The sequence below is a fragment of the Thunnus albacares genome, chromosome 15, assembly GCF_914725855.1.
Source record: "Thunnus albacares chromosome 15, fThuAlb1.1, whole genome shotgun sequence".
In the NCBI taxonomy this organism is placed as follows: domain Eukaryota; kingdom Metazoa; phylum Chordata; class Actinopteri; order Scombriformes; family Scombridae; genus Thunnus; species Thunnus albacares.
This window is the reverse complement of record NC_058120.1, coordinates 22,775,735-22,799,691: the sequence shown is the minus strand read 5'-3', so window position 1 is coordinate 22,799,691 and position 23,957 is coordinate 22,775,735. Positions and strand designations below refer to the sequence as shown.

Genomic DNA, 23,957 nt, shown 5'->3' with positions numbered 1-23,957 from the left:
GACAGCAGAGAAGGTGTGGCTTCATCAGATCAACGAGTGGAAAGAGAGAGAGAGAGAGGAACACCCCCCCCCCCCCTTTCTCTCTCTCCACCTCCACTCCCCCTCAACAACCACCCTCCAACCTCCCAAAAGTTGTCGTCATGTGGGCCGTGCCCTCTTGCAGGAATGCTGTCAGTTGAGATACTATTATAGCACCCAAAGCAGACCGGAGGGGGAGAGGAAGAAAAAAAAAAACGAAGCTGTGGGAGAGAGCGAGAGGAGAGGTGGATAGAGAGAGAGAGAGAGAGAGAGAGAGAGAGAGCCTCACATTTACTTTCCACTCACAAAAGCCGAGCCTGTTCACATGCGAGTGATGGAATTACCCTGGCATATAGTAAAGTGGGGCGTTATCATGACAAACCATTGCCCCCGGATTAAGGAATGTGAGAGAAGAGTTAAAAGGTCAGAGCAGACCGGGCTTCATGCATTCTTGTGCTCTGACTTAACAAGAGATGCAGCGGCGTGGCAGGATGTCCCCTCTGTCTCAAGTTCGACTTCATTTGTTTGAGATAAAATGATAAATCTGGGGAGGGGTTATATATAAAAGACCGCCTCCCCCGGTTCTGTCTTCATTAACCATTCAGATGCTGTTCAAAAAAAAAAAAAAAAAAACACAAGAGGAGCTGGAAAATCTGAAGCCACAACTTGGCCCCGCTTACGTTTCTGTACGTCATTTCTGTTTTGATGCACACTCACAAGACCTAACAGTTATAAATAAGCAGCAAGTATAAACTGCACTCGAAAAAAAAAAATATATATATCAAAGCAGAAGTAGGTTGTGAGATATATCCTCTCGACCGCAAATAGGCATTTGACCAAATTCCACAGGACACCAGGAGTTGTGAGTCACCACACTGAAACTACGGGGGTTTCCCCTGACTCCATTCACAGAATAGTTGGCTCGTTTCTGAGAGGCCCACATCCAACAAGTGCCGTCTATCTCCGACAATGTCAGGATGGGAGACGGAGCGGCAAATATATACACAAAACTGAATGTGATTTGAATCAAAACATAACAGAAAGCGAATTCAAATACAGTAAAAACGTAACTGTGACATGCTATGAGGTAACAAGCAGCGACACAATTAAGCTCTTTGTAAACATCTGTGCTTTTTTTTTTTTTTCCCCCGCGTGTTGAGCTGAAACTATTAGTAACAGATTACTCAATCAAAAAGGTATTTTTTTTTTGCAAATGCCAAAAAATTACCTGGTTTCAGCTTCTCGAACGTAAATCAAAAGTTTCCTTAGTCTTCTAAGATAAACTAAACATTTAAAATAAGTCACTTTGGACTGGATGTGATTTGCATTTGTCACTTTTCTCTCACATTTTATAGACCAAATGATTAATTGAGAAAACCATCGGCAGACTAATTGATAATGGAAATAATGATTAGTTGCAGCCTTACCTGCTTGGTTAGAAAATGAGTTAATGGAAGACTTTTACGCAGAGTATTTAAAAATCAATTTGACTGACTGAAGCGACACTTTACGAGCCGTTTCCAGTGAATCTGTCGGTTCTGTCTGTTTGATGAGGACCGACATCTAAACTGAGGACTGAAAGCAGAGCGGGGCCGTGTGCAGGTATGACTGCGTCTCAGTGTATTTACAGTACCGCTGCAACTTGAGCCTAATGGGTGATTGATGTAAGACGGTCTAATATAGTTGGCGGTGGAGGCTGAAGTAAGAAGGGTAAAGAAGCAAGCCAAGTGAAAGCAATCGAGTGGAAAAACTACAGGGGAACTCCTGAGTTTGAAAAACACTCAGTTCAAAACAAAGACAAGAGGCAGACAGTATGTCATCATAGGAAAAATATTTTTCCCTTTCAGAGGAGCAGCGCAGGTGAATTATAAAAAAAAAATCCCTCATTACTTTTAATTTGACTGAAACGAGCTGAACAACAACAGAAAGCATCAAAGTTATCACCCATCATGCATTGCAACATGAGCATTATTCTGCTGGCTATGTTGTAAATTCAACTGCAATAAAGATTAAGTAATCAATCAACTATTCAATCGGTCCATTAACAAAAAACTAATAGATGTGTTCAATTTATTAAACGAAAACACAAAATATGAACTGAATCCAACTCAGATGTGACAAATCAAAGTTTTTCATGACATTAATGAAAAAAAATCATATAAAAGGGTTTTTGGACAGTTGGTTTAACAAAATAAAACTTTTGAGGACGTCACCTTGAACTTCAGGATGTTATGATGTGAAGTTTTTCACCATTTCCTGATGTTTTATTGACCGAATGATAAATTCATCACGAAAACAAACGAAACGAAAGCTGATTAATCAATAATAAACTTGTTTTTGGGACAGTTGGTCAGATAAAACAAAGGATCTGACGTCAACTTGAACTGAAAATATAAAGAATTATTTATTATTAGAATTATTATTTAAAGTATTTCACTCTTTTCTGAAATTTTTCAGAAAAAAAAACAATTAAATCAAAGACAGATTAATCGATAATGAAAATGCAGTTGGCAACATTTCTCATAGCAGGCAAATTCGCCTATATTGTCTCACAATATATATCGTCAGTGGCCCTTAATTATTAATGAGGTACCTTTAGATTTTGGACTAACAATCAATATATTAAACAACTGGTTTATTCCAGAGAGTAATAGATAATGAAAATAACTCTGCAAAGACATTAAAATGAACAGAATCTCCATCATATGTGAGCTGTCATGCTCATCCTCCGGTGCCACGTTAAGGTCTTCAGTTTCATGGGTCAGCTCCATTAAGAAGGGAAAGGCTAGCATACAGGAAGTCCCAGCGCTCGCTCACTCGCTCACTCACTCACTCTCACTTTCCCTCCTCCGTCTCCCCCCCCCGCGCCTCGTTCTCTACCCACACAGAGCGAAGCCTCCGGGGAGACGAGATCATAGCAGCAGACTGAGAGGTATCGATGTGCGTGTACGAGGAGGCAGCAGCGGCAGGAGGCTCATGCTGCACACGCAGGCTGGAGCTCGGCCAAAAACAGGAGAAACCAGGATTCACAGAGAAAAAAAAACCACCAGGAAAACTGGTGATACTGGTCAATGTTTGATCCACAACACCTTGCAGTAACCGTAAGTTAGTCAATCAACTGATTACTTGATCAGCAGAGCAAGTAATTGACAATAATAATGTTGATAATAGATCGGTTAATAAAGGTTTAGTAAAATATATACTTATTCCAGCTGCTCCATAACATAAATTCAATATCTTTGGGTTTTGGACTGTTGGTTGGGAAAAAAGACAATTATATGACATTACTTCAGGCTTTCTGAATGTGTAAACTGCATTTTGTATTTGTTTTTTTTTAAAATATATTTTATAGCTTAAACATTTAATCAATTAATCTTAAAGAATAATAAGGAAAATTGCTAGTTGCAGGCCTGAAAACCTACGCAGGAACTTCCTTGATCTTATCAAACCATTTAAAAATGGACCAATCTGCCTCCTCATTCAATTCAATGAACAAAGACAAAAAGAGTTCAACCTGCTTCTGTTTACCTCGCGATCAAACGATGAAATAATTCCTGCTGTTATAAACTTTCTAGATTTGTAAAACCCTTGTTTCCGAGTGTTATGAGCTACCCTGCAGTGTTCTGGTGTCTGAGGAGCCTTCGAACTTATGTATCCGTTATTCAAACTGGACTTCCTGGATCGTCTCACCAGTACCTGAAGCGACACACTCCCATCGAAGTAGCCCTGTGTGTTGTTTAAGGCAAGGCTGTTTTCAAACTGAATGTGTATTTTTATGCAGTTTGTCTATTTTTTTTCTCTAAATACGGCTTCTCGGCCCTCCAACAGATAAAAAACTACACGGTGCTGTGTAAAAAACAAGTAAAATCTATTTAAAAAGGAATAAAATAAAAATCTCATTGTACCAGAGGCAATGCGACGCCAATAAATCAATCAAATCAATGTGTATCCATGATCCTGTATCACTTATCACTTGGCAAAACTCAATGGCTGGCACGCAACTAGATGCTACAAAAAAAACCCCGCTCTGCCCTACCTACCTGATGCGTCACATCTGCATCTGGTGCATTTTGACTGTTATTCTATAAATCAATCAGTTGATCAACGGAAATTTTCTCAATGCAATTATTCATCCAAAAAAATTAATTAAAAAATGGTTACAGCTTATCAGATGTGAGGATTTGCCGCTTTTCATTTTTTTCCATTGTAAACTGAATATATTTGCGGTTTGTACTGTTATTATTAAGACATACACAAACAACTTGAAGACTTCATGCTGGGCTCTGGAAAACTGCGATGGGCATTTTTAACTATTTTCTGACATTTTTATACACTAAATGATTAACTGATTAATTAGAATAACCTACAGATTAAACAATAATGTAAATAATCATTAGCTGTAGCCCTACTATACGTCTCCATTTCTTGTAAAAGTGCATAAAGTAGACCACACACACACACACACAGAGAAGAGATGCTCCACTATCATTTCCTCAAACAGATCCAAGAACCTGAAATTGTCATGAGAGTCTCACACACACACACACACACACACACACACACACACACACACACACACACACACACAGTGTATAAACTGTCCGCCTACAAAATAGGATGTTCATAAAATGAGTAATATGATGTAATTTTAGCACATGATATGTTTATAAAAGCCTTTTTTTGAAACCGGTAGCGTCATCAAGGCGTCTGCGGAGACCTCTGTCATGAAATTACACGATTTAAAACAAACAAACAAACAAAAAAATCCTGATAAACACAAATTGTACATTACTTATAGTCCTCCAGCATCTTAAAACATAACACTGCAGCATGTTCTGCCTCAACACATTGAAATAATAACATCTGAGAGAAAACAACGGAGCTGACTGTGTAGCTTACAAGTGAGAGTTAAGGGAAAAAATATGACCGTTCAAGTGGAAAAGTACACTCAGCAATTCTCCAAATATCCAAACCACAGATATTTTACCTCAAAAAGAAGATTTTATTACCCCGAAAAGTGCGACATCATCAAAAGCATTAGTCGTGGAAACTGACACAAATTTGTTGACGCCAAGTACATGAACTAAGGAGCTGATACAAGCACACCAAATATGACAAAAGTAGGTCAGAATCTGTGTAGTAAGTCGACGTGTATCAACTATGTGCCATCGACGGAGGGAGAGATGTCGGTCACTAGTACACGGGCAGCTTTTTACTCAGCTTGCATCCTGTTTCATCATGCACGTCTCGGCTGTAACGCACGGAGCGATCAGGTGTTGTTGTTGTTGTTGTGTGTGTGTGCTGGTGGTAAAAAGAACAGAAAGGCTGGGAGGTAATAATCGAGGCCGGACGGTGTAAATACAGGGTTAACATTTCTAATTCGATTGATTATTCTCCTGGCTGTGTATATGGGGCTGCATCAGGCTCAGGTTGCAGGTAATGTGGCTTGCTTGTGTGTGTGTGTGTGTGTGTGTGTGTGTGTGTGTGTGTGTGTGTGTGTGTGTGTGTGTGTGTGTGTGTGTGTGTGTGTGTGTGTGTGTGTGTGTGTGTGTGTGTGTGTGGTGGAGAGGTGGGGGTGGGACTTGTTATTATACCCGAGCATGTGTCACTGTTTGTGATTCATGCCATGACATCATCTGCCATTACAACCAGACTGTCTGGGGAACCATAGGGCAGAGATCAACTCTGAGACAACAGGCAGGCACACACACACACACACACACACGCGCGCGCAAGCACACACAATGCAGACATACAACACACAAACACGCAAAGACAAAGAGACATAAACAGAGATAATCATTTAGACACAGAAACACAGCGAAAACACACTACACATGCATCCAGATGACAAAGAAACACACATGTACACAACAAGGAAACAAAACCTCTCAATCTCACACACACACGCACGCACGCACGCACACACGATTCGCCTGGCATTTAGCTATCCCTCCTCGCATTCAAAGCACTAAGACAATAGCTGGTGGATGTGCCTTCAACAGCATGTGGCCTCGCTGTGACCCCAGTCAGACCTGACCCGGTGACCCCTGCCTGCGTCCGCCCATCCTCTACTCTGAACCCCGTTTGAGGATGAAGAGCACCGCTGACGTTCACAACACTTGATTCAATATACCGGGAAGGGTGGGGAACGCGTATTAATCAGCCCGATCCTCCGCCTGTGCCCCTCTCTCTCTCTCTCTCTCTCTCTCTCTCTCTCTGCGGACGGGGCCCGGGGCTGCTGCTGCTGCTGCACAGGAAGTGCAACCTGTTACCAAGAACGTCCTGTTCGATCAACACACAAAGCTCATCCTCGGTAAGGAGACGAAGCGTTTCACCGATGACGTGCTGCCTGAGACCGACTGGGTTCAGATTATGTCACATGCTCTGTAATGTTTGATTCGACGTTAATTTAAGGAGGTGATACATGCTGATGCTCACCAGCTGCTTTACTTTTATTTAAACTTTCCATATTTATTGTTTAGGTTGTGACTTTTTTTTTTTTAGCAGCAAAGCCAGAGAAACATATATTCATGCACCAGAAGTTCACTTTCTGGAGGAGAATACATTTAAATGACCGAGCATACAAGCTTCGATTATTCTTTCTTCTCAACCTTTGTCCCTGCAGATCACTGTACAGGCCTTCTGACCGTGATAATAGAAAAAAATAAATGAAAAAAAATAGGTTTTCCCTGGTGAACAAAGGGTTAAAAGCATCGACCATGAACCGCAACGTCTCCAGTCTCTCCAGTCTCTCTCTTCGCCCTCGTTTCTTCTAACCTTTCTACTATAAACTTCACAAAAAGGAATAAAATGCCTAAAAAAAAACAATAATAAAAACATAATGACTGCTGGATTCTGCTCTTAAAAAAATGATCGCAACTCTCTCTGCAAACTTAGTCCAACATGAGCAGAAACTTTATCGTTATTATGGAGATGAAAGCAAAAACCTAAAACCTTGATTCACTGGTATAACTACAAATCAGCTTTTTGTTTACGGACCTTGCAAAATACAGTGAACCTCTACCCTCTATCATCTTTCAAGGATGCCATTTAACAAGCGTTTGGAGTTGCAGTGACAATACTGGTGTTCAACGGCGGCGGCGGTTTGAATGCACGCAGCAAATTTAATCTCTTTTCGCGTGTTTTACAGGCTGCTTTGCTCACAGCACAGTCGCTCGAGGTCACCGGGTCATTCACCCTCTTGAAGTGAAGGTATCTTTATCCCGCTTGAAAACAGTTCTGAGATGAGATAGATTAAAAAAAAAAGGTGATAAAAATAAACAGACACGGCACACACAAATAAACGTTTATGAACTGCGTGAGAACGGTTGCTGTCACACAGAAAAAAGTCTACCTACTCTCGCATAAAAGATAAAAATCTCTGTCGCACGTGGCTGTGGGGGAATATCAGAGCGAGTGTCGGGTGAGGAGGGGGGGGGGGGGGGGGGGGGGGGAGGGTAACAACGCTGAAGGAGATATGCGCACTGATTTCTCTGAGAACTTTGTGGTCACAGCTGATGAGCTGAACTATGTTTCTGTGTCTCGGTGAACTTCCTGCTGGCACGTCGTATACTGCAGAAAGGTTTGTTTGATGTTACAACGGGATTAGGCTTCACGTCAGAGTGAGTGAGTATCATAAACTCTGCAAGTCAGACTTTCAACTCTGTCCAGGTATTATATAAGACAGATAGATGATAAATACAGTAGTATTTGTTATCATAGAGAGATTGGACTTCATACATTACAACACTGGATGACTTGAAATAAATCACTGACTGATTCTGAGGCGACAACTTCTCTGTCTAGCCTGGGTAAACAAGCAGCAACTGACTAAAATATTAAAAAAAAACTACCTCAGCTCTAAGTTTTGGCTCATAGTGAAGTCATCCACCACTCAGGTTCAGAGGATAAAAGAGGCAACACAAACACAAAAACAAAGCAGGCTTGTAATCTGACCAATCTCAGCTTTAAAAGTTGGCCTGAACCCTCATGGGGGAGCGAAGTCCCGTGAACTCAGCAGCAGCAGCAGCAGCAGCGGCGGCAGCAGCGTGCCGCGCTAACTCAACATGGCAATGGAATGAAACTGTACCCAGCAAAAGCTCTGGCCTTTCTCTCTCTCTCTCTCTCTCTCTCTCTCTCTCTCTCGATGCCAGTGAAACAGCAGACTCGGGGAATGCACAGTTATTATTAACACCAGCATGTCGGAGGCTAAATGACGCTCTTGTATAGCACCGGGCACGAGCTGCGGTACTCAAGAATAGCCGGGGACACGCAGACGCAGACAGGAGACAAACGTTAAGACGCGGCCAAATGTCACAGTGAGCATCAACTGTAAAGACAGAAACACAGACGGTTGCACATGCGTGTGAACTACATGTGACTGGAAAGTTGAGCATCATGCATTTATATTTAACAAAAAAAAATTGCCTTTTTATTGCTGACAATATAACTGGCAGGCTGCTTTCATTTAAGTGTCATACAATTTATTCCTTTTTGACAATAAAAAAAAACTAAAAGCTACAACTTTTTATTATTACCTGAAACCTCATTGTTCCAGATGTGCAGTTAAATATGTATTTACAGGGTTTGTACACATTTTTACCAATAAATTTCAATGAATTTTCCAAAACTTTCTGGGTTTATTTGTTCTTCCAAAAACATCTCCAGGTTTGGAAATGGCTATTTTCAAATACCATGATTTTTCCAGGTTTTTCATGGCCGTACAAAACCTGCATTTATTACATGTGAAGCGATCACAGTGCTTCAAATTGTGGTATGAATAAAGGCTCACTGTGCCTCTTTGGCGCTGAAACAATTAGTCAATGAGTCAACTGACAAAAAAATGTAAATTTCAGTTGTTTAATAAAGCAAAAATGCCAAATATTTCCTGGTTCCAGATCGTTAAATGAGAGTATTTGCTGCTTCTGTGTGTCGTATATCATTGTGAACTGATATCACTGCTCTGCTTTGTGGACTTTTAATAAACTAATAATAATTGACAGATTTATAGATAAATGAAAATAATCATTAGTTGCAGACTGCAGCCTGTTTGCACAGTAATCCATCAAATGTCAGTAGATTTAAGTTGCAGATGGATCAGTCTGTTTCTCCCACATGATCGTTCTGCAGGTGATCAACCACAAGCCGGAGGTGACACTTCTCAAATCGGCTGGCTCGTTGCTCACAGAAGTGACTTCTCTCCTCCGGCTCTGAGGAGCGTCTTACCTGTCAACAGGTTGTCTTTAATCCTGCCTCTAAATAACAACCTAAAATCATTCTCAGGGGTGGAGTCATCCACCACGGCTCCTTCTGACAAGGAAACCCCCCCAGTGGACAGCTGCGAAACACAGCGAGTCACAGTTTGTCAAAACCATAACAAAACTCTCTTGCGTCAATCTCTGACAGGCTTTCCCTCCGGCAGTTGTGTAACAAGTTGAGACAATAAAACTGTGGCACCACGGCCCACCACCTGCTCTCTCAGTTTCACCTGATTCATCACACCATCTCTACTGTCCTATGGATAACTGACAGAGAAGAGGCTGTGTTATTTATAAACAGGATGTTGCTACATGGCTAATTCATGGCTGGTTACCTTCATAAGCACCTTTGTGACACTAAAATTAACACATTAAAAGGACAAACATCATAACAATATTTGATTAAGTCCCTGCCTTTTGGATGCAAGCCACTGTTTGTTTGTCCAATTTTATAATGAAAATAACATAATTAAATAAATCACTTTACCAATATTGTTTTAATGTTACTTTGCATTAATAAAAAGGTAAAACCTCTAAAAAAAAAAGGAATGAGGAGTTGATTGTGTTTGTCAAAACCTGATCTGACAGCAACAGTCTGGAGTAGACACAATTAGCGACAACTTGAACACCAGTAATTGGTTCACCAATTTTATCAAAGCACAACACAAAAAGTTACCAACACTGAGAGGTCTATTGTGGAGCACAGACATGCCTCTTTCATGCTTTGAAAATAAACTCGGTCTGCAGTACTTTTGTCTATTTCAGGAACACAAATATTTCGGTATTTAAAACAACGTCGCTTTCCAAAAAAAGACCAAACGGTATGCCAAGTGCACTGTTATTCGTAAGAGTTCATCTGACAAGTCCCTGTTCAATAAACACTGGTCTACAGCAATAATGTTTTGTCAGGGGATGAAATCTGAGTTGGAAATGATGCATGGGAAATGAAGAAACACGGTGAACTAATTAGAGGAGGCGCATGTCATAAGAGCTTGTTGCAGTTTGGTTGAACCTCAAACCTCTTACAGGTCACCAAGGTGAACAGCCTTTACCGTGCCATCCTGTTGTACCACGCTTACATCATGAGCCCTTATCACAGCTGCTAAAAAGCAAAGTGCAGGTATGCCAACAGATTGGAAATTAGACCAAAAAAAGGGTCCTGTCTTAACTTTGCACCACAGCAAAGCTCGTCCCATTCAGCCTGTGTCCTGCTCTCTTAGGCAATGAGTGACTCCTTGAGCTCCAACCGCATCAGGATAATAAACGTATGAGTGGATCTCAACAGGACCTTGTTGGTTTACACAATCTCAATGTGAAAGGAGAACACAAAGCTGTGTGCATCTTCCAGTATCACATGTTTGTATGCAACCTAATGGAAAAGTAAGGCTAAAAGGTAAAAACAAAACTGTTTTCGGTTAAAACCAGGCTGTCATGAGTTTACAAGTCTAAGCAAAAAAAAAAAAAAGAGTGAGGGAAGCAATGGGCAGGGGAATCACAAAACAGAAAATAAACCTGGTGATGACAGGGAGAAGCCAAGATGATGCAAGAAAAGGGAAAGAGAGGGTCAGTCAAAAAGGAACCGATACGGGTTAGTCCTGCTGACCAAGTATATTAAAATTAAAATATTTCCTGTCCTGAAAGTTTCAATCAGGTTTATGAGAATTAAGAGCCATTTCTTTAGAAAAAGGAGGGAAACTTGACATTTAAGCAGTGTAGAAACCGCTGCAGAAGGTCTCTGCACTGCAAGGATGAGACATCTTTGCTGTTAGACCAAATGAGGAACTAATAAAGATGTTGGCAGCGACACACACATCACAAATGATGTTTGACGGTGCCTTTCAGCTACAAGGCAGCAGTCCCAGGAGAGCTTCACAGCTGTTTAACTTGGTGGGTGTTAACATCAGCACCCTATAGGGTTATTATTTGTTGTGAAAAGTCAGTCATGTATAGTGTGGTTGCTCTCAATTCTATGAAACACTATCAACAGATCAGGAGACGGCACAAAACTGAACAACTTCTTCAAAATCATTGTGAGAAAAAAAAGTCATTATAGGGAACTTCTGTGTGAGACTTTTTTTTTGGTATAAACACACTGAAGACACGTCAACAACTGCAGAAGATGGGGAAAGCAGTTTCAACAATACAAACATGAAATGGTTTCTTTGTTGATTAATTCAATCTAACAGGGACACTTCAGTACCAGACACTCCTGGTTGAGAATATTAGTTTGCATCTCCCAAAATCCATATTATTATACAATGAACAATTTGGGACTTTTGGCTGAAGTTGAAAAAGTTTGTGTGTTAGTAAGGTGTACATGCAGATGAGACTAGTACTCTGAATCTCGTATCAATTTATCTCCACAACGGGAATGCGTGTTTTGAAAGAGACTTCAGTGAGATTTTAAGACTTCATGGGAGGGGGGTTTTGCTAGTGCAGTAATCGCAGTGTTACCTTTCGTAAAGCTTGCACGAAGAGGCCTCTCCATTTGTGACTGTTCTCGTCACTTGAAAAGTCGTATATCTGCTGGGGCTGCATTGCTGTAGCGGCTCCTGGCGTTGCCGTGATCCGGGCTGAACTGTCAGCATCGGCCCCGGATAGATAAGTCCTTGTGGGTGGGTCAGTCCAGGGGCAGGCACGGTGGGGAGAGAGGAAAAAAAAGTCTAACTGGCTCACTAGCAAATATAAAGGGTGTCACTAAAACTAAAACGAGTCCAGAGTCGAGTCGAGTTAAACAGCGAAAGATTAGCTACATAAGAAAATAAGCACATGTAGCTATAAAGTTAACTCGCTAGCTTGGTGGCTAGTGGGGCTAGCCTGCTGCTGCTGTAAACACGGGACAGCGGCTAACTGAAAAGCTAACGGCTAATAACAATGTTGCTAAGTGTTATACTTGCTACTTGGCGTTTGCTAAAAAGCTTACAACAGGCACATTAAGTTCAGTTTGAAGTCACGTCATGGGAGTTCCTCTTGTGGCCAGCTAACTACAGCTACAAGTTATGTTTGGTTATTTTGCTGCCTAAACACCTGTAACGTTAGCAGGCTAGCGTTAGCCGGCCGAGCTAACTGGTGCTACAGGCTGCTGCTGGCCTTTTGATGCGCTCCGAGTTTTATGTTGTGGCACAAGACCCGTTCAGCTCCAAACAAGGCACACTTTCTCCTGCGCTGTTTACTTCACATTTAGTCATCTTCTCCGGATTGATCAGACGCTTAAATCCAACGTAAATCCCCCCCAAAAAATCAGCGATCAGTCCGAGGCATGTCTGTGCGCGGAGCAGCTGGAGAGCAGTCGAGGTGTTTTTTTTTTTTTTTTTTTTTTTTTTGGTTTGGTTTGAGAAGTCGAAGATGTTCGTACCAACTCCGCTGCCTGTCTGTCTGTGTGCTGCTGCGCTCTGCGCCGCGCTCCGCTGTCAGGCACGCACGCTGCGTAATTTCACATTTTATTGGACAGAAAAAAAACAAGGCTGGACTTCTGTCTCTCTCAGTAAAGACCCACCGTGCACACAGGGGCGGGTTTAGTGATTTTGGGGGCCCCGGGCCAGTTTCACCCTTTCTCTAACTGGGAATGTTGGTTATCGGCAGTGGTAGAAGAAATAAAACTATTAATACCGCACAGTAAAAGTCCTGAAATCAAAGAGAGCTTTTATCAGCACAATCTACTTGTCTACTGTACTTAACTTGTGTTCTATGTGCAGATTTTAATTCTTATATAATGCATCATATTTAAGAACATAATAATACATATTTTATTTATGTAGTGGTACAATGTTTTCCTCAGAAGTAGAAATATACAGTTGCATATTTTTGAAGTGCTTTGGGGGCTTTTTGTAAGTTATTTTGGTGTACAATGAGTTAAAATAGTAACATAATTCAATATTTTTTATATCTAAACATCATAATAAATCTATAGCTGGGGCCCCCAACTATAACTTTTAGTTGGGGACCCCAGGCAAACTTCACCCTTTCTCTAATTGGGAATGTTGGTTATTGGCAGTGGTAGAAGAAATAAAAGTATTAATACTGCACAGTATAAGTCCTGAAATCAAAGAGAGCTTTTATCAGCACAATCTACTTAAATGTACTTAACTTGTGTTCTATGTGTAGCTTTTAATTCTTATATAATGCTGGATAATTTAGAAAATAATAATGCATATTTTATTTGTATAGTGGAGCAATGTTTTCCTCTAAAGTACAAATATACAGTTGCATATTTTTGAAGTGCTTTGGGGGCCTTTTGTAAGTTATTTTGGTGTACAATGAGTTAAAATAGTAAGATAATTCAATATTTTTCATATTTAAATATCATAATAAATCTATAGCTGGGGCAGTTGCCTTCCTTGCTTAATGGTAAAGTCTGCCCCGGCATGTAGACACATGTTAAGGATACATATTTTCGGGAATAGGCTCTAGGTAGGTTATTTAATTTAATCTTCAGAATCAGAATCATCTTAACCGGCCAAGTATGTTTATGCATACAAGGAATTTGACTCCGGTTTAGTGGCTCTCAATGTACTTACACAGAATAACAACACAACAATCTTCAGAAATATACACAAGGAAGTTCTATATACAGGTGAAATGAAGTGTAAACAGGATATAAATAGTGCAAAAGAAGTGAAGAGTGCAAAGAGTGATGAGATAAATATTAAATGGTAAAAAAAAAAAAGATGAAAGAAGAAAGTTACTTTATATACAAGAGAAGTACCTACTTTATGTACTACAGAAAAGTTTACATATTAACTTTTCTGTAGTAACTCATTTGGGATTATTGGAGGAGCTAAAAATATAGATATTTTAAACATATAGTGTATATAAATATTTTAAATGTAAACTCAAAACCCATCTATTTACTCTGGCTTTTATGTAGTGTTTTATAATTTATTGGTTTTATTATTATAAACCTCTATTTTTATTATCATCATTACTTATTTTATTCTGTTTTGTTTGAACATTTTACTGTTTTATAATAATAATAATAATAATAATACAATTAATTTGTACTGCACTTTTCATTCATAGTGAAAAGTACTTCAGTATTAATAACACAAACACACAACATAAAGAAAAGAATAAGTTATAATTCATTTATTTTGTGTATTTCATAAGTTTTTTATTGTTATTTTTATTGCTTGTATTGTTAATCTTCTATTATCTCTTATTATTGTCCTACTCAATTAACTCGTTTGCTTTTAATTATTTTGATGTGTTTTGGTTTCTAAATCTGTTTTTAACATTTTACGTTTTATCAATCGCTTGTAAAGCATTTTAAATTGCATTTGATTTGTTTGAAAGGTGCTATATAACTGTAGTTTGATTGATATTAAAATCACAGTTGAAACAACACACAGATAAATACATTTATTAAATAATAGACCACATTAATGCCAAATTCGCTTTATTTTCATGTCATTAAACAAGCATTAACAGTAAAAACATTAAGAATGACTTTTCACAACAGCAACGAATTTAGACATTTTGCTCACACATTACTCTGTTGTTGGTGTGTGTATGTATGTGTGTCTGCCTCCTTGTGGGCAAACTGTTTAAAGGACATGTTCACAATTTTTCAAGTCTGTCTTAAAACAACAGTCACGTGTCTGTATGAACAGTGAAAGAGGTTTTCCTCGCTGTAATCATTCCTCTTGTTCATACTGGCTGTTAAAAGATCCTCTTCAAATGTGCTTTCAAAGTAATATCTACTTGACTTGACTCATTTGGACGGCTGAAGCTTCAGATAAACTTTTAAATATATTTTTGCACAGAGGGGCGACTGTCGATTTCGTCCCCCATCATTCACATTGTAAGTGTATTATGAAGGGATCTTCTGATGGTCAGTATGAACAGGAGGAAAGATTACAGCAAGAAAAAAACAGTTTCAACATTCATTTGGGCTCCTGACTGTTGTTTTAGGACGGACTTTTCTGACTAATTCCCTTCTCCATGCATCTTGGCAGTACAGTAGATGATGTTGAGCCAAAAATCCCTATTTTGTTTTCCTAATATTAAAAAGTACCTCAGATTAACAGAAAATAATATGTACCCTATATTTAAAAATCATATGGCACAAACCACAGACATCTGCAATCCCAAAATATGTATTTATAGTAAAAATCCTTTAACATTCATTTGTCAATAAATTGGCTAAAAATGACATAACATCGGAAACCCATTATATCTGGACAATTTAAATAACATTTGTAGCCTTTGAAGCTGTCAGACAGCACATTTTAGTAGAATTATATAACATCCCCTCCCACCAGCTTACAGCAATGTAAATATGACATAAGACTAAAATATTTAGTGTTGATATAATTTAAAACTCTATTTTTAATAACAAAATGATTTTGGCAGACAAAACTGTCAAATGCCTAAAACTTTAAAATAACCCGTCTTCCTTTGTAAAATGTGCGTCCCGTAGCGTTTACTGTGCATTCTTCTCTCCAAAATGAGAAACCCTAAAAAAAATAATAATCCCAAAATACAGGATATGTTTACATTGGATTATAAAATACTTAATTTTGAGGGAAGTATAATTCATTTTGTCTTTAAATATTACCTAATCAACATGCCCAAAATATAGATACAGCATTTTGGACTGAAACTCTTCATGCTTTCACAACTGGCTTTACAATAGCGACAAACTGCTCTCATGTCAGTGGCTTAACAAACACAACACATCCAAAGGTCAAAGAGGGAATCCCATCCTAGAATTACACTCTTAATTTAAAAGTAAAAATTTCCCTAAATAAAAGTTAATTTCACATTTAACACAGTACATTTCTATGTATTTCAGTATTTGTATTTGAGCGCTTCACACTTATGATTATAGTATCGCAGCTGACAGTTTTACTCTATTCTATAGTTTTCATTATGAATATCTCATGATGTACTTTGTTTGACAGCAAATGTAGTGCAGAAGAATCAAGACACATTTGACTTTGAAATGTGGTGCAGTAAACACATAACGCAACCTGAAATAGCACAAACTAGAAATAAAACAATCTTAAAAATGCGGTCTGTGTCGTCCAAAACAAACTCATGAAAAAAGGCGGCACTCCGTAGTTAAAAACCAGCAAAAAAAAAAAAAAAAAAATCCCCTCATGTATTGGTCTTTTAGATGAATTTATTCACAATCAATGGGCTGAGGAGGGTTGGGTTTTGTGAATAAATTAATCTAAAAGTGATTTTTAAAATGTTTTTTTTTTTAAACTATGGAGTGCTGCCTTTTTTACCTGACTTTGGTCTGGACAACACAGACTGTTTTTTATAAAGGCAGAGCACCCGACTGAATTTCAGTGCAGAAGTGCACCTGTTTCCTCCTATGAAAGCTTAAAAATGTAATTATGTGAGATACAGTCTGTTACTTTCTCCTCTGCAATTAAGGCTTGACCTGTAATAAAAATGTCTCGATGGCAACGCTGAGGTAGTGAGAGCTTTTTTTTTTACAACATTACAGTTTCACTCGGTGACCTCAAGCTTCATTATTTGGTATTTCTGTTTTTCTGTTCTGCGATCACAGTGATTCTCTACAGCGAGAAGCGGTTCTCCACCTCGTCTGCGATCATTTCAGCGATGGCGAGGGAGGAGGTGGCCGCCGGTGAGGGAGCGTTACGCACATGGAGCACCCGACTGCCTACATCCCCGACCCCACCGTCAAACACAAAGTCATCCACGAGGTTTCCCTCCCGGTCGAGAGCCTGAGCTCGAACTCCTGCGGGACCCCTGAAGAGGAAAACAACCAGGTTACATTTTGTTTTCCTCTGAAGTTAAGTGCACTGGTGCCTGTTTCTATAGAATGGATGCATTTTTACCTCATCACGTCACTCAGCGAGAGTTCAGGGATGTACTTCTGCAGGATTTTAACCTGTGCACCAATGAAAACTCCTCTATACATCTCTCCAACTCCGTATGTTATGTTCCTCAGCACCAGTTTCTGAAGGCCCCTGAAATATAAAGAAACAAAGCAATAATTACACATGAATACTGTCACGCCGTTCGCTGAAATGTTATTGTATAAATGACACTTTACATTTGAGAGAATGAAACCAGATCAAATTTTTCGTTGTACCTGAATGAGAGTGCGTCTGCAAAGTCTCGTACGTTGAAGTCGTACACTTTGTAACCCTCCCGTTTGAAGGCTAGTACTGCGTTGGGGCCGAGCCAAACGCTTCCATCCATCCGAGGGGTGAAGTGAACTCCAAGGAAGGGGAAACGAGGGTCAGGAACCTATAAAAAAACATTTTAGAGAGACAAAATGAACAATGAAGTGTGTATGCATTATTTGAATCCATCTAATAACAGTATCAGGGGGTTTACTGGTACTTTCAACATATAAGTAGATGTGCTCCAAGAAAAAGGCAAAACTAGCTCAAACTATCATCAGGGGCAGGTTGCCGTGTTGCTCAATGCATCAGTTAGACTGATGACGTCACAGGCCTAAACTGTTGGTAAGATTGAACATTAACATATAAACACTCAGTGGCATATATACCGAACCAGTTCTGAGTCATTTGTATCTGCTCCACATGATCATTTCAAAGTAAAAACGTAAGCTTGAAATTGAAAACATGCCTCTGTGTTTATGACACAGACAGTGACTCCACTCTTACAGGAACAGTGTTCAAAATGTATGAATCCCTACTGGTGAAATTCTCTTTAATTCAAACCTGCCGCAAGGTCACAGGGATGGATTTGATGATCTCTTGCTTTATTTTACAGGTCCTTTATTTTTATACTAATTTTGTGGATAATTACAGTAATTTGCAGGTGTTTAATTGTTACTTTTTAGGACATTTTACAGAGAGAAAAAAACCAGAAAAAGTGTTAAATAAGTGTCAATTAAACTTAGTTTTGTGTGTCAAACTTCAAATTACTATATCAGACTGTTTCTCAGAAACTCTATAATGAGCAAATTTCCTGTCTACTCCCAAATTTCATCACCCTTTCAAAGAATTGACAGTTACACACATCAACAGTAACACAGCAGCTATTTTTAGGAAATAACTGAAAAAACCTAATATAGTACCATTTGACATACAAATCTACACACTGAAAACTAAGTCTGTTCTGTCAGTTAAGAGTCTTAATTTATTAACAGTTTTTGCAAATGAACTACATATGAACCCAAATATAATGAGTGGGTCTAATCTGCTAAAAATTAACCGTTAAATGCCTGCAAATTACTCCAGTCATTTCCAAGAAATTTGTATAAAATTAATGGACGTGTAAAATCAAGTGTTACCAATCTCTTTCTACGGGTTATTGCTTCAGCCTAAATACCCGAGTAGGGCTGAAAATGATGTGGAAACAACCCATTTTCCCTTAATTACTCTAAGCTGTTATGGTGTTTCTTGGAAACCTTAAACACACACAGAGGGAGTGACGGACTTAAAAACAGCTGAACCGGTTGTGAATTTTATACCCGAGCATCTCCACCCCTTCCAGCCAGTAAACAAGCATACAAAGGCTGCAGGTTGCTGATCTTATGTGCAAGAGTTATCTCTTTCTGCCACTTGGGGCCGCCAAAATTTGAAGTTGCCGAGCACATACAGTTCTTGTGTCTGCTGTTCAAATAATTTATGTGGATTACACAATTTAAAAAAAGTTGGGAATATGGACATGTGGTTCTCCAGCAGACTTACAGGATAGATATTTCCTTTAACTAGATAGTGTTTCTCTGGCTTCAGGACCAAATAGTCTCCTCTGAAGGGAACGATCCGTGGCTCCGGACTGCATCCAGATATCTGCGACAGGCGGTCTGAGTACAGGCCTCCACAGGTCAGGACATACTGGCACCGCACCTCGTTGCCCTGTTAAAATACAACAATGGAAACAGTGGAGAACAATATAAACGTGAAGAGATTGTGATTTTTCCTCTCTTTCACTCATATGCATGCATCTTACCTTTTTGTCTCTGATTGCGATTGGATATTTCATTCCTGCAAAATAAATTTAAAAAAAAAAAGAGATAAATATTGAGGTGGAATTCAAATAACTTTACAGCTCTTGTTAAATATGTCATATTATGTTGATATATTGATGTGCAGAATCTGTTTGTTACCTTCAGTGCTCTCAGCTGGGCTCTCCTTGACCATGGAAATGTCATTGACCTCATATTCAGTTACCACCGTGCCGCCTGCCTCTTCAAAGTCTTTGCCGTACCTGAGAGCCACCATCCTCCAGTCCACAATGCCAGTGTAGGGTGAATCCAAGGCCATTATGCCCTGCAAGGACGACATACTGTAAGCCTCTGCTGCTGTTTTTCTTTAGTCCAAATAAAAACAGTGTTTCAGAGTCTCTTACCCTGCAGTACGGCTCTCGCTCTCGGATTCCCTTCGCATCGACTATACTGAGATCAGGCACGTTGTTCTTCAGGCCGCGTTCATATAGAGCTTTTAGTCTGGGGATCTCCTCCTGCTCCACGGCGACGATAAGCTGCCAATGTATAAATAACTCAGATCAATACAGAGGTAGACGAAACACAATGATCCACATGGCAGCTCTTTACAGCTCCTGTATAAGGCTGAGTATCAAACCTCAATCCTTTTTTGTACTGACTAAAATGTGTCAATAGGACAGAGTATCAAAACCTATCAGGTACTGAAAGCTGGTATCAAATGTTTGCTCATATTTGTTTGTAGTCTTCTTTTCTTAATCTTTGATCAGACAGTTTGTGAATTAAATCATGATTTTGCCACTTTTATATTGCAATTTGATGCGGGAAAAGTTCTTCGACAACTGTGTTTAACAACATTTAAAGGGGACACATCGTGCTTTTGTAATTTTCCACTATTTACATACCCAGTACGATGTCAGATGTCTATGTTAAACATGGTCAAAGTTCAAAAACTTGATGTTAATGTATGTAGAAATGCTCCCTATAAGCCACGGCTTCAACCTGCCTTGAACGCTTAATTTGCTTTCTACCTTGCCAACAAGCTGACGTCAGCTCATCACACATGTCCGTAAAAAGCCGTTCGTTCTGTAGTCTTGTTGCTAAGGTTTTTCCTTGTGTTGTTTGTGTTGGCCACTCTCATATTTCAGATCGGTTTTCAGCTCGAACATGTACAGATGTATTTGAGAAGGGTAAAGAACGAGAAAAAGTAATGAAATCCTATTACTATAGTTTGTTTCATGGTTTGTTGACTCCTGAGCGGCTGGAAGTCTCCTGAGAGGCAACTTCTGAGAGCTAACCAATCAGAACAGAGTGGGCTCATCAGGAGAGGGGCCTTAAAGAGACAGGAGCTAAGACAGCCTGTTTCAGACAGAGGCTGAACTGAGGGGCTGCATAAAGAGCCAGTAAAAGATGAATAAGGAAATTAAATTTTGAAATGTAAACCATGCAAAGATATTCCAGTAGAGCCCCAGAACTTAAATATAGAGCTGAAAATGTTTCTATTGTTAAGGGTTTACTGTAAGGGTTTCGTAGAAATACAGTGCATAATTATATTCCCCATGAAAAAAACATTGTTTTGGTATTGCTGCCAATATTTAAGTATTGCATTGGTACTGGAATGGAAAAATTCTACCCAGCCCTACTCCTGCAAGGCCGCACAGTATTACACCACTAGTGTTGGGGGCATAAATCAAACAGAAGTTATATAACAATAATGGATGCTTATAATAAAACAAAAGCAACATTTTAGTGTCTCTTAACATGATTTATCATATCTAAAAGATGAGTTGAAAATAAAATTCATAAAATGTAAAATTGTGAATTAAATCTGTTATATGTGCTTTACAGATAAACATCAGACAGAGAATTTTGTTTGTTAAATCATGGAAAACATGCATCTTATTTATCTGCAAAGAGTTGATAAATGACTACATGATTACAAGAATATTGCAGTGTAATGTATGAATGTGTCCTGTCAGCATGTCAGCTCAGCCCTATGAGAGCGTCATCCACAGTAAACATGCTGTATAATATCTTATGCAGTTCAAACACAAACGCAGACCTTTCCACATCTCTTGTAAGGGAGTCCTTTCTTCTCGCAGTACTCATAGGCTAAAGTGGCTCCTCGCACACACAGACGGGCCTTCAGCGACCCCGGCGTGTAGTAGATCCCGCTGTGAATGACTCCACTGTTGTGCCCACTCTGGTGTACAGCTGGTGAGTAAGAAAGTGACAGAGAATGGAAGAGCAAAAAGAAGAAAGGAGGTTTTATTAACACTCATAGATTAATGGGAAAAATATAGTCTTAAAGTTTCCCACTTTTAAAGGAACATTTTGATATTATGGTAATATGCTTATTTGCTTTTTTGCCAAGAGTTAGATGAGAAGATTGATACCACTCTCAAGTCTGTGCACTAAATATGAAGCTACTACTAGCAGCAAATTAGCTTAGCTTAGCGTTAAGACTGGAAACAGTGGGAAACAGCTAGCCTGGGGGGGGGGATTTGGCTACCAGCACTTCTGAAGTCCACTAATTAACACGTTATATCTTGTTTATTTAATCCATACAAAAACTGGAGCGTAAAAAAGACAAGTTGTGATTTTAAAGGAGTTTATGTGCCATACTATTCTTTGCCAGGTGCAGTGACTTTCCCAAAATGTTGAACTATTCCTTTAAGGCCAAAATTGTCAACTACATCCATGTTTTTCTAGTTACATTTTTCAGCATTAATACTTAAAGGGCCAATAACCAAAGTTGAAAACCTATACAGGGCTCCCAAATGAGACTAGCAGAACATTTAAGTTTAACAAAGTCTTTTATTTTCTCTTAAAGCACATTTCTTTCAGCAGTGTGGTATTTAGTGCTTTAGTATTGGCTCTGTACTCCAGCATATTAGATATGAAGCTTTCAGGAAGTGTGTTCAACGTATGAACAGTGTAGGACTATATTCAGTTTTGAATAGTGTCACTGAAAACATGACAGGATTACAGTTGCTTAACTGTTCACTCAATACCCTCAGATTAAAGCTGAAATTCAGGTCTTAACACCTGTATCGTGTGACAGATCGAATATGTTGTTCACCAAAACACCAACATTCAAAACTCAACCCACAAAGCTCTTTTTCTTTCTCCAGGAGGACGAAGCTGAGAGTTGGATGTCGCAGAATGAGCTCTCTGGCCGTAGCCAGTCCCACGATGCCAGCTCCCACCACGGCCACATCATACGTGCTGAAAGACAAAGGTGAGGTTACAGACAGTTCAAATTTAAGCTGGTCACTAATAACTGGCTTTGGCAAACAGCTGGTTTCACAGTTAGAGAGGAATATTTAGGTCAGTGGTTCAATGTCCAACTGTACATGTCTGAGTGAGCAACCAATAGACCTTTGAAACTGACCAGTAGGGAAACCCATGACACCAGAGTTGTAGTAGATAGGCTGTTTGTATCTACAAAGAGAATACCCAGCTCTGTCACAGGGCTACACCAAGTAAATCCATTTATAAATCTAATTAGCATAGACTATCAATCAAGTGGGGGGGGCTCAAAGTGTAGTTGCAGTTCATCCGTCTCCACAATGAAACAAAGGCAAAGACCTAGAAGAACACAGTGTTCCTGAGACAACATTTTACATCCTGTAACCTCATAAACATACAGTTAAGACACATTAAGATTACACATTACACATTAAGAACAGTCAACAGCTTGTTGTCATTTTTGAAAATTAGAACCAGACAAAATGGTACCATCAATCCAGTGGGAGAAAAACAATTTTTTGGGATTATCACAGCCCACCCATCTGCACCTATTGGTGGATCATCACTCAGGAAACTTTGCTTCAAGGGATTTGATCCTTAATTTGCACTCAGATAGCTACAACAGGGCTGCCAGAACTTGTAAGAACTTGTACAGCTGTTACTTAAACCTAGAAAGCTCTTGCAATCTCTTGTTAGTCTCATTTAAATAAGAGGGGGAATTATCTAATTGTAAGGTAAACAATCATTTTAAGTTACACCGTCTATATCTCTATCTATATCTTTACTTAAAGCACACTGCAAAGGGAACCCCATTACATAAGTGGCGTGCCATCCCACAGAGTTGCCTGTTGACTCTATATGTCTAATATGAAACACATGCTGCATGCATGTTTTCCTAAAAGGAAACACAAAACTAATGACTGTTGGACAGTGACAAAGAAAAGCCAGTCAAACTACAAGTGCTCTGGAGGATAAAAGCTGCAAATGTGAATGGGGGAGGCACAAATCTTTTGCGTCCGTTAACAATTAAGTGGAGTGTGCAGATCAGGTTAAACACAGAGCAGAAATATTGTGCAACCTGGTTCTTGGTGCTAAATGCCCTTGGCAGGAACTGGGATTAATTAAAAGTTTGTTATTCCAGCAGGTACTCGTAAGTCTGCACGTTTTCTTCACTTATCTGTCAGTAATAGCATGAAAAGTGAACTAGTAAAGCAAGCACTCACCTATTCCCCTTACATTCAACTGAACCAGACTACAAACACACACTGTTGCCTGCTTTCTTCTCTGTAATGTCAGACTCACCTGTGCAGCTGTCTGCTCGCAATGTCCTTTAGCAGTTTCGGCTGCGCTGTGCAAACAGCCTTAAAGGACGCAGCGCTCAGAGTCCGAATCATTGTCACAGTTTAAAGAAAACCTCAGAGTAGCTTCTTCATTGTACAACTACCACAAACACTTCCCGGGGGTTTCTGTTTAGTGTTTCCTCCTCCTGTTGCCGGTGTTAGCCACCCATCCTGAAAGCCAAGAAGTTGGCC

General features: G+C 39.4%; 2 protein-coding genes across 2 annotated transcripts in view; both read right to left on the bottom strand.

Moving 5' to 3' along the window:
• sos2 (son of sevenless homolog 2 (Drosophila)) overlaps positions 1-12,793 on the bottom strand; it is a 37,110-nt gene extending 24,317 nt beyond the window's left edge. The window contains exon 1 of the mRNA XM_044375610.1: positions 11,733-12,793. Coding sequence (XP_044231545.1) covers positions 11,733-11,816 — 84 coding nt within the window. The 5' untranslated portion in view covers positions 11,817-12,793. The remainder of the gene's footprint in view (positions 1-11,732) is intronic.
• Positions 12,794-14,624: 1,831 nt separating this feature from the next.
• Positions 14,625-23,951, bottom strand: l2hgdh (L-2-hydroxyglutarate dehydrogenase). Its single transcript, XM_044375101.1, has 10 exons — positions 23,728-23,951; positions 22,286-22,401; positions 21,236-21,387; positions 19,581-19,712; positions 19,339-19,501; positions 19,182-19,216; positions 18,920-19,087; positions 17,347-17,504; positions 17,090-17,221; positions 14,625-17,000 (listed from the first exon to the last, which is right to left on the bottom strand). The coding sequence occupies exons 1-10, from the start codon at positions 23,817-23,819 to the stop codon at positions 16,805-16,807; spliced, it is 1,344 nt and encodes a 447-aa protein (XP_044231036.1). The 5' UTR covers positions 23,820-23,951; the 3' UTR covers positions 14,625-16,804.
• Positions 23,952-23,957: the final 6 nt, after the last annotated feature.

Excerpts from the sequence above, each read along its gene's own strand:
- l2hgdh (XM_044375101.1), bottom strand. The coding sequence starts at position 23,819 with ATGATTCGGACTCTGAGCGCTGCGTCCTTTAAGGCTGTTTGCACAGCG. Across the intron at positions 22,402-23,727 it reads GCGAGCAGACAGCTGCACAG|CACGTATGATGTGGCCGTGG; the intron begins GTGAGTCTGACA and ends TTTGTCTTTCAG. Across the intron at positions 17,222-17,346 it reads GCAGACGCACTCTCATTCAG|GGGCCTTCAGAAACTGGTGC; the intron begins GTACAACGAAAA and ends TTTATATTTCAG.